Below are 12604 nucleotides of genomic sequence, written 5' to 3'. Positions count from 1 at the left end.
GGGTGGTGGTGGGGGGGGCGGTGTGCAGGAGTGCCTGGGCAGCCTGGGGAAGATGATGAGAAGGAAGAAGGAGCAGCTGAGTGGAGGCTCTGAGCTGAGCATCACCTTGTGACTCCTGCCTCCCCCGGAGGCTCCCGGCCGGCTGGACCCAGCCCGCGCAGCCCCGGGGAGCTGAAGGCAGCGGCTCGTCCCTGAACCGGAGCGGGGGCCGGGGAGGAGTTTCCAGCTCAACTTCGCCGGAGGAAGGAGGGAAGGGGGGGGGGGAGGAAGAGTAAGGGCGGGGGGGCTGGTGTTGGGGGGGGGGGGGGGGGGAGAAGTTGTAACCGAGAGGGGCTCTGCAAAGAGTCATGAATGTGAGCAGAGACAAGGTCGGTGACATCTCCATCCCGGCAGCGGCAGCCGCGGCGGTGACAGCCCCCGCAGCCGCGGCTGGCATCGGCGGGGAGTCCTGCGGCTTGCACGGGGAAGGCATGGACAGCCATGGGGAGCAGCGGCTCTCGGACCGCGGCGAGCTGCCGCTCTACTCCTGCCCTGGAAATAGGGACAGGCAAGGGGACAACCAGAGCAACACCCCCGGACAAGAGGGGGCAGTGGCCGCGCTGCCCGTGGTGCACAGAACCACCTCCTTCTCCGTGCTCGACATCCTGGACCCTAACAAATTCAACAGCAAAAGGAGGCAGTGCGCGGTCTTGTACAAATCGGTGGGGACCGAGTTCACGCTGGGGGCGGAGGATAAGCCCGAGGACTCAGGGACGGAGCTGGCCGAGCAAAAGGCTCTCGCCGAAGAATTCGACACGTGCAAGAAGTCCGCAGACTTGATCAGTAAGTAGGTCTGGGGGGTCGGAGCCTCCCCCCCACCCCCACCCCCCCTCACCCGGGGTCGGGGGGCTGCACCCAGCTCCCCTGGGAAGGGGCTTGCATGCCTTTAAAGAACATCCATCCCCCTCCCCGCCGGCAGCCTTGGGAGCCGGGGCGCTGGGGCCAGCCGGCTCCGGGGGAAGTATAAACGCTCCCTGCGCTGCTGCTGTTAGATGTCAAGAGGTGGGAAAGTGCGTTAGGCTGCGGGACGGCAGCGCGGAGGGACGGCAGCATCACCCCGGGCCAGGCCGGGGCTGGCGGTGCCTTCCCGGCTCTCCGTACCGGCCGGGCTCCGCTCCCGGCGCTTGCCCAGCCCGTCCCGGGGAGCTCGGCTGCGGACACCTCTGGCTCTCCGTTCTGTGTACCCCCGGGAGCAGCAGCACCAGCCCCAGAGATGCCGGGCCGGGCCGAGCGGGATCCCGCCATCCTCTTCCTCCTCCAGGGAAGAGCCGTCCCCGGGTGTGAGCTCTGGCTCGGGCAAACTTGCGAGCGGCTTCTAGAGCTGAAGCTTCAGAGGCCGGGGGATGCCAAACCTTCTCTCCGTGCCCCCACGGAACCCCACCTGGGTCTTCCCAGGCATTTTATGACTTGGGTATCTTCTCCCCAGCCTCCAGATCCGCTCTCCCCGTCCCTTCCCCCCGCTCCCCAGCCTGCCGCCCGTTGCTCTGGGCGACAGATTCAATTTTCTCTCTCCCCTTGGCTTTTTTTAGGACAAATCAGACTAATTGTGACAAAATGCTGGTTATCTCTGGAAAAACAATTAAATTCCTTCGATTACATTTAAGGTAAAATGTGCTTAGCAGCGTAAAGAGGCTGGATAATGGGGGAAATCGCCCCAGAGTGGCATGTCGGACTGCCTGGATCGATATCCTATTATCGAATTGTGCATATCTCTTTCAAGCACCTTGCAAACTCTTCCCTAACATCTAAATTATAGGGTCAAAATTCGGATAATTACTCGATTAAAACCTATTACACTTATTAGGGCTCGCTATTGATCGGGAATTGCATTCGACCCAAGCTCTAGATTGCTTTTTCTTTCTGGGTCCGAATCTCCCAACTTTCTCACCTCTAAATACCGCGACTCCGGCGATACCGGAGGGTTTCCGGGAAACGACGGTAGCTGGGAAAAAATATCTGTAGCTATCCTGTGTCCTGAGAGGAGAGAGAGAAAGGGCGCGGGATAAACTTCTGGGATAGACAGAGGAATAATAATTTCCCTGTAGCCGAGGCGGGAGGACTCGGGGCTTCCTCATCCGATGACTGTTCCGATGCAAATCGGGGGCTGGTATCTGCTCCAGCCCGAGCTTTTTCCCATCAGACGCATTTTTAGTCTCTAAATTCAAAGCAGGAACGGGGCATTAATAGAATCCGAAAGAGATATTTGTATATTTATTTCTTTTTCTCCTCAGGCGCGGTGTGGGTAATTATTCCTCTAAACTCATCTGACTTTTGTCATACTAAATAGATCTGGGCGATCAGAAAAGACAGACGAGGTCAGCCTATCGCTAATCTCACCCCTTTATCTCCAGACAAGTCGAGAAACGCAACTTTATCATTTTTGTTTTAAACAATAAATCCACCCGGGGACGTGGCGATGTCGCGCTGACAACTTCTCGGGACACTTCTGTCCCACGGTTGCCCCTCCAAGTCCCACCGCCTTCATATTACGGCAGCAGCGGCGAACAAATCCGGGGCTGCTGGAAATTCACCATATTTAATTAATGAATATTAGCCCAATAGTTTATTAGCGCTGGTTTAGTTTAGGAGAAGCGGTTCCCAAAGTAGCTCCGGCCAGCAAAGTGACACCGCCGGGAAATGCAAAGACAAAAGGAAGGAGAAAACAGCCCTTGTCGCCCCTCGCTCGTAAAAGCCGTTTAATATTAAAAATCACGGTTAAACTCCGGATTAAAATGAACACCTAAAGCCCTGTCAGAAACGAATCCGCCAAGGCCGGCGTCACCCTCCGTCGCCAGTTGTGTTCGCGCTGCGTTTTTCTCTTTAAAGATCATTTTAGTTGGGCTACGGCTGCGTTTTCCCGGAGTTTAGTGGGGGAAAAAACACTCCCAAATCCCAACTCCGCGTTCCCCAGCGTGGGAGCGGCGGGCGCTGGGGTTGCCCTCGGCCCCCTGCTCCCCCCTCACCCCGCACCCGGGGCTACACCGGGCACCGTGTAATAATTCCCGTGGCGAAGAAAGGAATTCCTGCCCGCGATTGCCCAACGAGTTCCACAGGTTGCAGGATGCCGGCGTGGGGATAAACTCTCGCCCCCCGGGTTCCCACTCGGCGTGCGGCGGCGATCCCGCACCTTTTCGGCTCGCCGAGTTGAAGGGGAAGCTGGAGAGGACTTTTAATGGAGCCTGAGATAGTTAAGGGATGTTTCCCCAGTGAAAAGAGGGCTGCAATAAACTTCGCTGCCCCTTTTTTCTCCCAGCCAGCCAGCCATACGCGACATCAGCAGAAATCACCGCCTTGAACCAAAAAAAAACCCCTCCAAACCCAACCCGCTTTTCTTTAAACACCTATAATGTGATATATGGGCTTTAGGGTGTCCGGCGTTAGGATACGGGCCGAGTTTGGGGTGCGATTTTCAGGGGGTTTTGATGATTTAAACCACCCAAAGTACGCGCGGGGTGAGGGCGGCAGAGGAGCGCTTCGCTTCCTATTCGCGTGTCTCGGTTAACCAAGGGAAAGGAGCCCTTGGTGAGGGGTTCCCGCAGCTGCACCCCCCTTTTTAGAGGCGGGTGGAGGGACGTTTAGCAGTTTCTGAAAGCCCCGGCTAAACAGGGTTGTGTTTCTGGGCCTTTTCCCCCCCGACCTGCCCGCGGTGCGTCCCACAATTCCCGTCTCTGCGGCGGGAGACGGCGGAGAGGATTTGCCCCCCCAACCACACACCCCACACACCCCCGGGGGAGTCCGAGCCCCCGGCCGTGGTGAGTCGTGGGGAGTCGGGTCTGTGGAAAATACGATTTGCTTTCAGACTTCATAATGCCACAGCCGTCAGTAGAAGTCCAATAGCCTTAAATATCGGATAATTACCCTCTTCTCCGACGGAGACCCGTTAATTGGAGCGTAATATAAACCCAAATAAATTAAATGACCGTTAACTAGTTTGTACATTACACAAAATGAGTTTAATTAAGTTTGTATCTGCTCTGCTAATCAATACGAGTATTTACTCGACTTTAATACTTCCATCTGAGGAAGTGACAAGAGGTCAAACCAGGCGGAGAGAGGGTTAAAAATGCCAGAGCAAAAGCCAGCAAGTCTCCCTGCGGTGCAGAGATCCCCGTCACTAAAGCTGTTAAAAGCGATGGGACGCCTGTGCTGCCCGATTCCAAACCGCGTCCGGCTCGGCCCGGGCGGGGAGCGCGGGGGCTTCTCCCCCCCAGCCGGCACTTCGCCCCTGCCAGAGCCCCGTCGCGGCTTCGGGGGGCCCCGGGACCCCCCCTATTGCCTTCCCAAAGGCCTTTCCAAGCCTTGCGGGTTTTGTGGGCGCACTGGCGGCCGTGGGAAGGGGGATGTCCCCCCTGCCCTGGCCACGTCTCGGTGTCAGCGGTTGCCGAAGATGGGTAGCTCGGTCGGGGCAGCGCTGGGAAAGCCTCCTCGGGTTGGGCAGCCCTCTTCCGGCCCCCGGGGCTCCAGACCCCGGGGCGGCCTTGGAAGCGGCTCCGCGCCCCGTCCCGGCCGCTTCCGCAGTTCCTCGCCCTGTCCCCCCAAGCCAGGCCCGGCGCAGCGCGGGCGGGTGGCCGCGCAGCCGGGAGTTACGGGGTAGCCGCATCCCCGCCGCGGGCGGAAGGCCCCGGGGGAGCCGGGCAGGGCGGCCCCGCTCCCCGAGCACCCCTGTCCCAACAGCGGCGCGGACGACAGGCGGGTGCACCCGCCCCACGGCCGGGCAGAGCCCCTTGGAGCCGGTTTCTTCCCTCCGCCCTCCCCCCGGGAGGCCGCGCCGGACGGGACCCGGGTCGGGACGGGACCGGGCGGGGGGGCTGGGTCCGGGTCCGGCGGCGGCGACACCTAACAGCGGCTGTCGGTTGTCCGCAGAGGACGGCGAGCTCTACAAGGCCGAGGAGTGCGACCTGGACTACAGCAGCAGGCCGAGCCGCAGCCCCGACAGCGAGCTGCCGGACGACGAGGAGCTGTGCAGCGAGGAGAGCAGCAGCAGCAGCAGCAGCAGCAGCAGCTCGGCGCCGCCCGGAGAGGCCGACCCGGGCCACCCCCACGCCGAGGCGGGCGAGGCGGGCGCCGTCCCCCCCCCACCGCCGCCGCCGCCGCCGCCCCCGCCGCCGCCCCAGCAGCCGGCGGCGGCTCCCGGCGCCGGGCAGCAGAGCCAGCAGGCCAAGCCCAAGAGGAAGCGGACGGGCTCGGACTCCAAGTCGGGGAAGCCCCGGCGGGCGCGGACAGCTTTCACCTACGAGCAGCTGGTGGCGCTGGAGAACAAGTTCAAGTCCACCCGGTACCTGTCGGTGTGCGAGCGCCTCAACCTGGCGCTGTCCCTCAGCCTCACCGAGACGCAGGTGAAGATCTGGTTCCAGAACCGCCGCACCAAGTGGAAGAAGCAGAACCCCGGGGCCGACACCAGCGCGCCCACCGGGGGCGGCGGCGGGGGCGGCGGGGCGGGCGGCGGGCTGGGCGGCGGGGCGCTGGCGGGGGGGCTCAGCCCCCTCAGCCACTCGCCGCCCATGGGCAACCCGCTCTCCATGCACGGGCCCGGCAGCTACGCCGGGCATCCCGCCGGCGGGCTGGTGTGCGCCGCCCAGCTGCCCTTCCTGCCCAGCCCCGCCGTCCTCTCGCCCTTCGTCCTGGGCTCGCAGACTTACGGCGCTCCGGCTTTCTACACCCCGCACCTATAAGCCCGACGCCCTTTCCTCTTCTTCTTCCTCCTCCTCACCCTCCGGCCCCGTCCCGCTGCACCCCGACGCCCCTCCGGGGCCGCCCGGCTGGGCGCTTGGGGGGACCGGTGGCCGAGCATCTTTCTCCCCGCCTCCCCACCCCGCACCCGAGAGGGGAAACCAACAACCGGGAGGGAAAGGGGCTCCGGCCGCCCCTCAGCCCCACCGGCTTGCGGCGGCCCCGACCCCACAGGGGCTCCACCCCCCCCCAAAACCATTTCTACGACCCCTTTTTTTACGCCATGTGTCCGGACCGCGGTTCTGAGGGGAGGAGAAGGAAATCCTCCCTCCCCCGTGTACATACAAGTAGATGTAAATCATCGTTACCTGTATTTTTATTTTCACCGTCCCTCGTTGCCGTGTGGGTTCGATTATTATTATTATTATTATTATTATTATTATTATTATTATTATTATTATTATTATTATTATTATTATTATTATTATTATTATTCCTTCGTTTTTATTCCGGTCTGGCCACTCGTTAAAGACTTTTAAAGAAAATCTTATCTACCCATTTGACTCTCAGGGTAAAAACAGAGAACTATCGGTCCTGTCCCTCGACACTGCTGAGGCAACAGCCCACCGCTCCCTCCCGTGACCTCCCGGCGACGAGGGGTATTTCTCACACACGTCGAGCCGAAGGTGGTCCAGCCGCTGCGGACAGGCGGGGAGGGGGCGCCGGGGTCGGGCTGCCGGGGGCTGGGTTGGGGTTTTTTTTTTTTACGTTAATCATTTCTGTATATTTCTGGTTGTTACAAAACAGAACAAACCAACAAACAGACAAAAAGAAAATAATAAGAGAAGTTTTAACTTTATAATTAATGTATAAAGGTACGGGAGCAACGAGCAAGAGATGACATAGAAAGCACTTTGTTTGCTAAACACTTTAAATCAATCAATAAACTGTAAGGAAACGGGTTTCGGCTGGATTTGTGAGACAAGTTTCCTCTGGGAAGCTCCCGGCTCCGGGGAGGTTCGGATGGATGTCTTGCGTCATCTTTTTTCCCCCGTTTCGTTTACCTTGGGAGCGTTTTCCTTACGCGCAGCTGAACTTCATCCCTTTGGGGCGAGCGAGGGCATCTCCCTTCTCAGTTGCCTCTTGGCATTTTCTTAATTGGCTTAATATTGCTGTCGTGCAATACGGAGAATCCCCCCAGTTTCTCGTAGGGAATCCGAGATCTCCGCCGTGCTTCCTCAGAGGGGGGTGTGTGTGGGGGGGGTGTGTCTGATTTTTTTGGGTTTCTGTAAATTAAACAGGTCGCCTCTTGCATTCCCGTTCCGCCACTTAAAGAACATAAATAAAGTAACCTTCCTATCGACTTTCCCCTGATTTTAATCAGTTTCACAGTCCTTATTTCTTTTTTTGGGGGGTTGTTTTTTATTGCTAATTTCCAGGAAGGCTGGGAAAGCTCCTTGGCCGTGGCGGGGTGGTTACCTGCCGCCGGGACCCCGGCTCCCCCGCGCCCATCCCGCCGGGGCAGAGCTCTCACTCCCCGCTCATTTTCTTTTTAATTCGCTTTTTGTTTTGCCTTTTTTAAAATTTTTTTCTTTCCGTCCCAGAAATTTGACGGCTGCCTTCCAAGGGGTAATTAAACAAACAGCCCCAAACAAACAACAACCCAGCGTTTTCCGGAGCGATTTTGGGAAGGAAAGAGAAGGGCTTGAGCGTTGCGCATCCTTCCCCTCGGGGCCGGCTGCGGTACATCCCCCTGGCTCGCCACTCATCGCTGCCCGCGGGTTTCGGGGCTCTGCTCCCCATCACTCCGGCTCCTTTCTCCTGGTCCCCCTCCCTGGGCAAGATCTGGCAGCAGGAGGTTGTGGGGAGCCGTGGGGCAAAGGCACCGCGCACGGCCGGGCGCTCCGCAACCGCGTCCCCCTTCCCACACACCCACCGTGGAAATAAAAGGTTTCAACCCTCTAGTGGGAATAAAAATCCTCCGCGATCGCTGATATCACAGGCAAGGGGCCGACGGAGCCGGCTCCGCCGTGCAGAGAGCCCCGCATTGCCCGGCTGGGTGCTGGAGCCCAGCAGCCTGCGGGGAGAAGGAGAGGGACGATCCCAGTTCCAGCCCCGGGGCTTCATCTCCCCTCTTCTGGACAGCGTGCAGATGCCAGAGGTCTCGGGCAAGACTCAGCTGGATCTGTGAAAATACGGGCTTTTACCATAAAAGATGTTCTGGAGTAAATTTTTAGGGGAAACATTACAAGTTCAGCTCTGCACAGCTCTTACTGGCAGGAGAAAACCAGCTCAACTGGGAGATGGATACTCAGGAGACTCTCCCCACACGTAAAACTAACCTGTTACTGATCAGATTCGAGCTAGAACTACTAGCAGTTGGACTGTTAGCTCAGATGCGACGTGACCCAGATTAATTAAGAGATAATTCAAACCCTGTCTAGGCAAAGGGAGAGCCAAAGAATTCCCCCCAGGTGGAAAATAATTCAGCTCCAACAGGGAGCTGCTCCGTCAGAGCTTCTGAGCAGGTGATTTTCCTACTCCAGGTCTGTTAGCATCCTGCCAGTGAAACCTGCTCGTGTTGAGTATTCCTGCTCGCAGCTGGTGGATGAAGGAGTCAGTTAGCCTGAGATTCCCAGTCATTAAACTCGATTTAACAAGGCTTCTCACATTTTACAGCGGTGCTGAAAATGGAGCTGCAGGTATCTTTCTCAGTGTGGCTTAGGATGTTATTGATAATCCTGGCTCGAATGCCTCACCCAGAGGTCTGATCTCAGAGAAGCCAAGAGCAATCCCACAGAGCCTCAGCTCTTGGAGCACGTCTCCCCCAGCGTGCAGAGCGTGCAGCAGTACGGGACTCTATGCAGAGGCCAGGTAGAGCATCAGAACCAAAGAGCTACCACCTCTCAAAACGATGCTCCCTGGAGGACACCAGTGCAGGGTCCCTGCTGAGAAACATCCCTGGTCTGAGTGCTCAGCACCCAGCCTGCTAAAGCTCAACGCACCCACCCTCCTGACTGCTGTAACTCTGCCATCCCGATTCCTGCCTGTTGATGGTCTCTAAGAGAATGAAACTGGGCTTGATGCAGCAGTTGGAGGTTATCATACTAGATAGTCACAAAAAGCCCCCACAGTGACCCCCTCAGCAAGGCCCCAAAGCTGATTTCCACACTGCACCTACCTGCTGTACCTGCTGCCTGGCACCCAGGGGGCTGTGCTGCTGCACACAGCTTTTGGGAGGGATGCAGCTTGTTTTTAGGGAGTCATCAGTGAGAAACAGAGAGTAAAAACAGTACAGTATAAGTCTGATCTACTGACTGAGGGAAGGATGGTTACAACACAGGCAGGAGGGGTTTGCTCTGGTTCATTCTGTGAGTTAATTTTTTTAAAAAATTACTTTACTATTCATTCAAAAATTTGCTGTTAGGGGATTCAAAAAGCAGAGGGCATTCAAGAAGATATTGCCAGAGGGCAGTCAGTCACCTCAGATGCACCGAGCAGCACACTCAAGAGCCTGATTCAGTATTTTCATGTGGCATGTTTTGTCATGGACCAAAGATGATCTGGGCCATTGGCATATTTTTGAATTAATTCCCATGAAGCCAAAGTGAAATCCAAGGGTGCAAGCTGTTATTAATGAGAAACGATCCAGGAATTAATTGTACCTTAGTTTGTTCACTCTGTGATTGAATGAGGTAAATTGAGAAGGCGACTGCATCTGTTTTTCTTGAAGTATTTCAACTTCTACTGAACAAGTTGTTTGTGTTCACTGAATAAACAGCAGTAAGATGCCTTGTAATCGAAATAATAGGAAAAACCCCCATCAATACAGATGGATCTGTTCCAAATGATTGGCAGAGGGCTGGAAACTCTTTGAAACATCGTGCCACTGCTTACACAAAACAGTGGATGTCATGCCAAAGCACTAGAAACCAGTGTTCTGTGTTATCACTCCCCAGCACTTCTCGGTGCTGCTCCCAGTCGAGCAGGGAACGTGGGTTTGGGGAATTCCTTTTTAAAAAGGTGAATTCTTAGGGGCTTTTCACCTGTATTGTGGACCTTCTGGTTCAGACTGAGCTCCCAGTCATGTCGTGTGTCTCTGTCCTTGCACTACATAAGCAAAAACATGAAAAATAAAGCTTTGTTGTCTGCATGAATTTAAATCTACCTCCCCAAAATGATGTCTGCTTTTAATCTGCTAAATACCCATTAGCTTCCTGTGTCCCATACAGAACTGTCCTGCTCAAACACAGCTGCATTTACATACCCAAAGGAACGTTGTTATTTTGCAGCATCTGGGCAGTTCCAGTCTTCAGGTTCTGTCACAAAGAGCAAAACCTTTCCTAAAAGCTAATAAAACTAAGGTATTTTTAAGATATTGGAAGATTTCCCAGGCTGTGGGATATAAACCAAGGCAAACCTCTGAGGGGATGCTGACGACGAAGGCGACGAGGCAAGTAAGCAAATGAGCTCCTACTCAGCTTGTCTCACAAAATAGATGTACATAAAGCACATCCTCCTCTAGCTGGTGTATTTCTGCAAGGTTTTGAGGTGTTTTCCCCTTCTGCCCATCCCATTTCGTAGCACACGCTCACGTTACACAGACCTCTCAAGTGGACAGAATGACGGTTATCGCAGTGAAAAGAACCCTGGCAGTGGGAGCTGTTTCTGGCCGGCAGAGATGTGAATTCATCACACAGAATAAGCTTCAAAGCAGCTCAGGAGGTTATCACAGCATCGGGAATGTGGAGCTGCTAAAGCCACAGTGCCCATGCAGGAGAAATCCTGTGGATGCTGGAAATCCTGTATCAATAGAGAAACACCAAGGACACCGGGGGCAACTCGTGATCAGGACCCAAACGTCTGGCTGTGCAGGGTCAGGCAGTATCTGTGTATGATTTACTAACTTAATCTCCTTATATGACAAATCCCCAGCTAGCTAAAGCTGTCACTCCACCCAAAGCACTAGACTTGAGTTTAAAATGCATCTTTTCTATTTTCTCCTCTGTGAGGTGGGGAACCAGAAACGTTTCCCAGTGACAGTGAGGGAGGGGTGACACTGCAGCACAGAACTGCAAGTCACAGAGAGATTTATATGACATGGTGATTGACACAGAAAGGATTCACACACACACACCCCTCCACCTCGGTAAACTGCTGCTTTTTCAAGAGAAAGAAAATAAACCTCCCCACCTCAGTACAAACATCTCATTTATTACCTATCTTCTCTCTTCCCCTCACCCCCAGGCACACACACACACGACAAGAACTTGCTCTGCACATAAAGAGACTTTCCCCCATCTTTCCACCCTTACCAGAGCTTTATTTCCTCTGCCCTGCTCTCCAGAGACTGCTCAGGGGAAGAGAAGCACAGGAAGAGAGTGTCTGGATGAGCTCAGTCAGGCTTCTTCACCTTCCACAAGTTGACTGAGGGTTTACAGGACGAAGCTGCACTGATACCTGTTAAATATGTTGAGACTGGCAATTAGGAACACTCTTCAGGCTGTAAAGCACCAGCACTGTGCCTTGGAGTGGTGTTGCTGAGTGAAATCCTGTCTTTGCTCTCAGCACATCCTGCAGCATCCTTCCTCACTCTCGTTTGTCCTGCAGCATCCTTCCTCACTCTCGTTTGTCCTGCAGCATCCCTCTTCACTCTCTCCTTTCCTGCATCAGCACTGGGGAAAACAAAGGTTCACACACATGGAAGCAACTTCTAATTCCAGCCCTAGTAAAAACATGTGGCAGACCCTCCTCCAGGTGCTGTCAGCCTTCAGCTGCCACCCATCCTGCTGGGAAAATTCAAAGATATCCCCCCAAAAAAGCAATTTCCAAGCCAGCAGAACCATGTATTTCCACATACCTTCCCCTGTGAGAGTGGCTCCATAATGGTGTTATAAATACAGCAAATTAATGGGGGGTGCAGTGCCAACACCTTGTCATTATGCAAATTGGAATGTCGGCAGAAATGGGCATTCAACAACCCCTTTCAAAGCAACCAGACACCTAATGCTGCTCGTTACATCTAAACTAATTAGCACCACATTTAAACAATTTTAATAAGCTTCTTTCCTTAACCCCTTGGCAAGAGGGGATTCCTGATGCTAATGCAAAAACACACGGGCACTCGGCACGGGGAGGGCTGGGGATTTGCTCAGGGCACCACCACCACCAAGCCAGAAAAGCAAGGGGAAAGTCTACCCCCCAAAAAAAGCCAAATGACAGCGTTTAAGTCACAGACATGGAAGGATGGAGAACCACACTGCACTGCAGTAAAGACTGGTTCAGTTTCCCAAGCTGTGGTGCAGCCTGTCACTAGCTCTCACACCACCATCCCTCCACCCAGACCGCTCTCCTGAGCTGGTGCTACATTTAGGCTCCGTGCTCCCCAGACCTAGCTGATAGGAAAGGTTCAACAAGGACCATGAATTAAGTTCTTCCTCCACTCAAATGGCTTTGAAGAAGAGGAAGAGGGGGGTTTCACCTCATATGCTCACTCCAAGAAGAACATTGAGGTGCTGGAATGTGTCCAAAGAAGTTCTTTACAGAGAGAGTGGTGAGGGGCTGGAACAGGCTGCCCAGAGAGGGGGTGGGTGTCCCGTCCCTGGGGGTGTTCAAGGCCAGGTTGGCTGGGGCCCTGGGCAACCTTGTGTAGCTCCAGGCCTGGAGGTTGGTGTCCCTGCCTGTGGCAGGGGGTTGGAGCTCTGTGATCCTTAGGGTCCCTTCCAACCCATGCCATTCTATGATTCCATGATTCTATGATTCAATGAAGCTGGTGGAGGGTCTAGAGTACAAGTCTTAAAAGGAGCAGCTGAGGGAACTGGGGTTGTTCAGCCTGGAGAAAAGGAGGCTGAGCAGAGACCTTGCTCTGTAACTACCTGAAAGGAGGTTGTGGTGA

The 12604-nt window shown here is 55.0% G+C and overlaps 1 protein-coding gene across 1 annotated transcript; it reads left to right on the top strand.

Moving 5' to 3' along the window:
- Positions 1-347: 347 nt before the first annotated feature.
- NKX1-1 (NK1 homeobox 1) lies at positions 348-5711 on the top strand (the record flags this gene model as incomplete). The annotated part of the gene is made up of 2 exons (XM_084263848.1): positions 348-822; positions 4903-5711. 2 exons carry the CDS (start codon positions 348-350, stop codon positions 5709-5711), a joined length of 1284 nt encoding a protein of 427 aa, XP_084119974.1.
- Between the last annotated feature and the right edge of the window lie 6893 nt (positions 5712-12604).

This window comes from Gallinula chloropus (assembly GCF_964237585.1).
Source record: "Gallinula chloropus genome assembly, chromosome: 4".
NCBI classification, from domain to species: domain Eukaryota; kingdom Metazoa; phylum Chordata; class Aves; order Gruiformes; family Rallidae; genus Gallinula; species Gallinula chloropus.
This window is presented reverse-complemented; position numbering and strand designations above follow the sequence as displayed.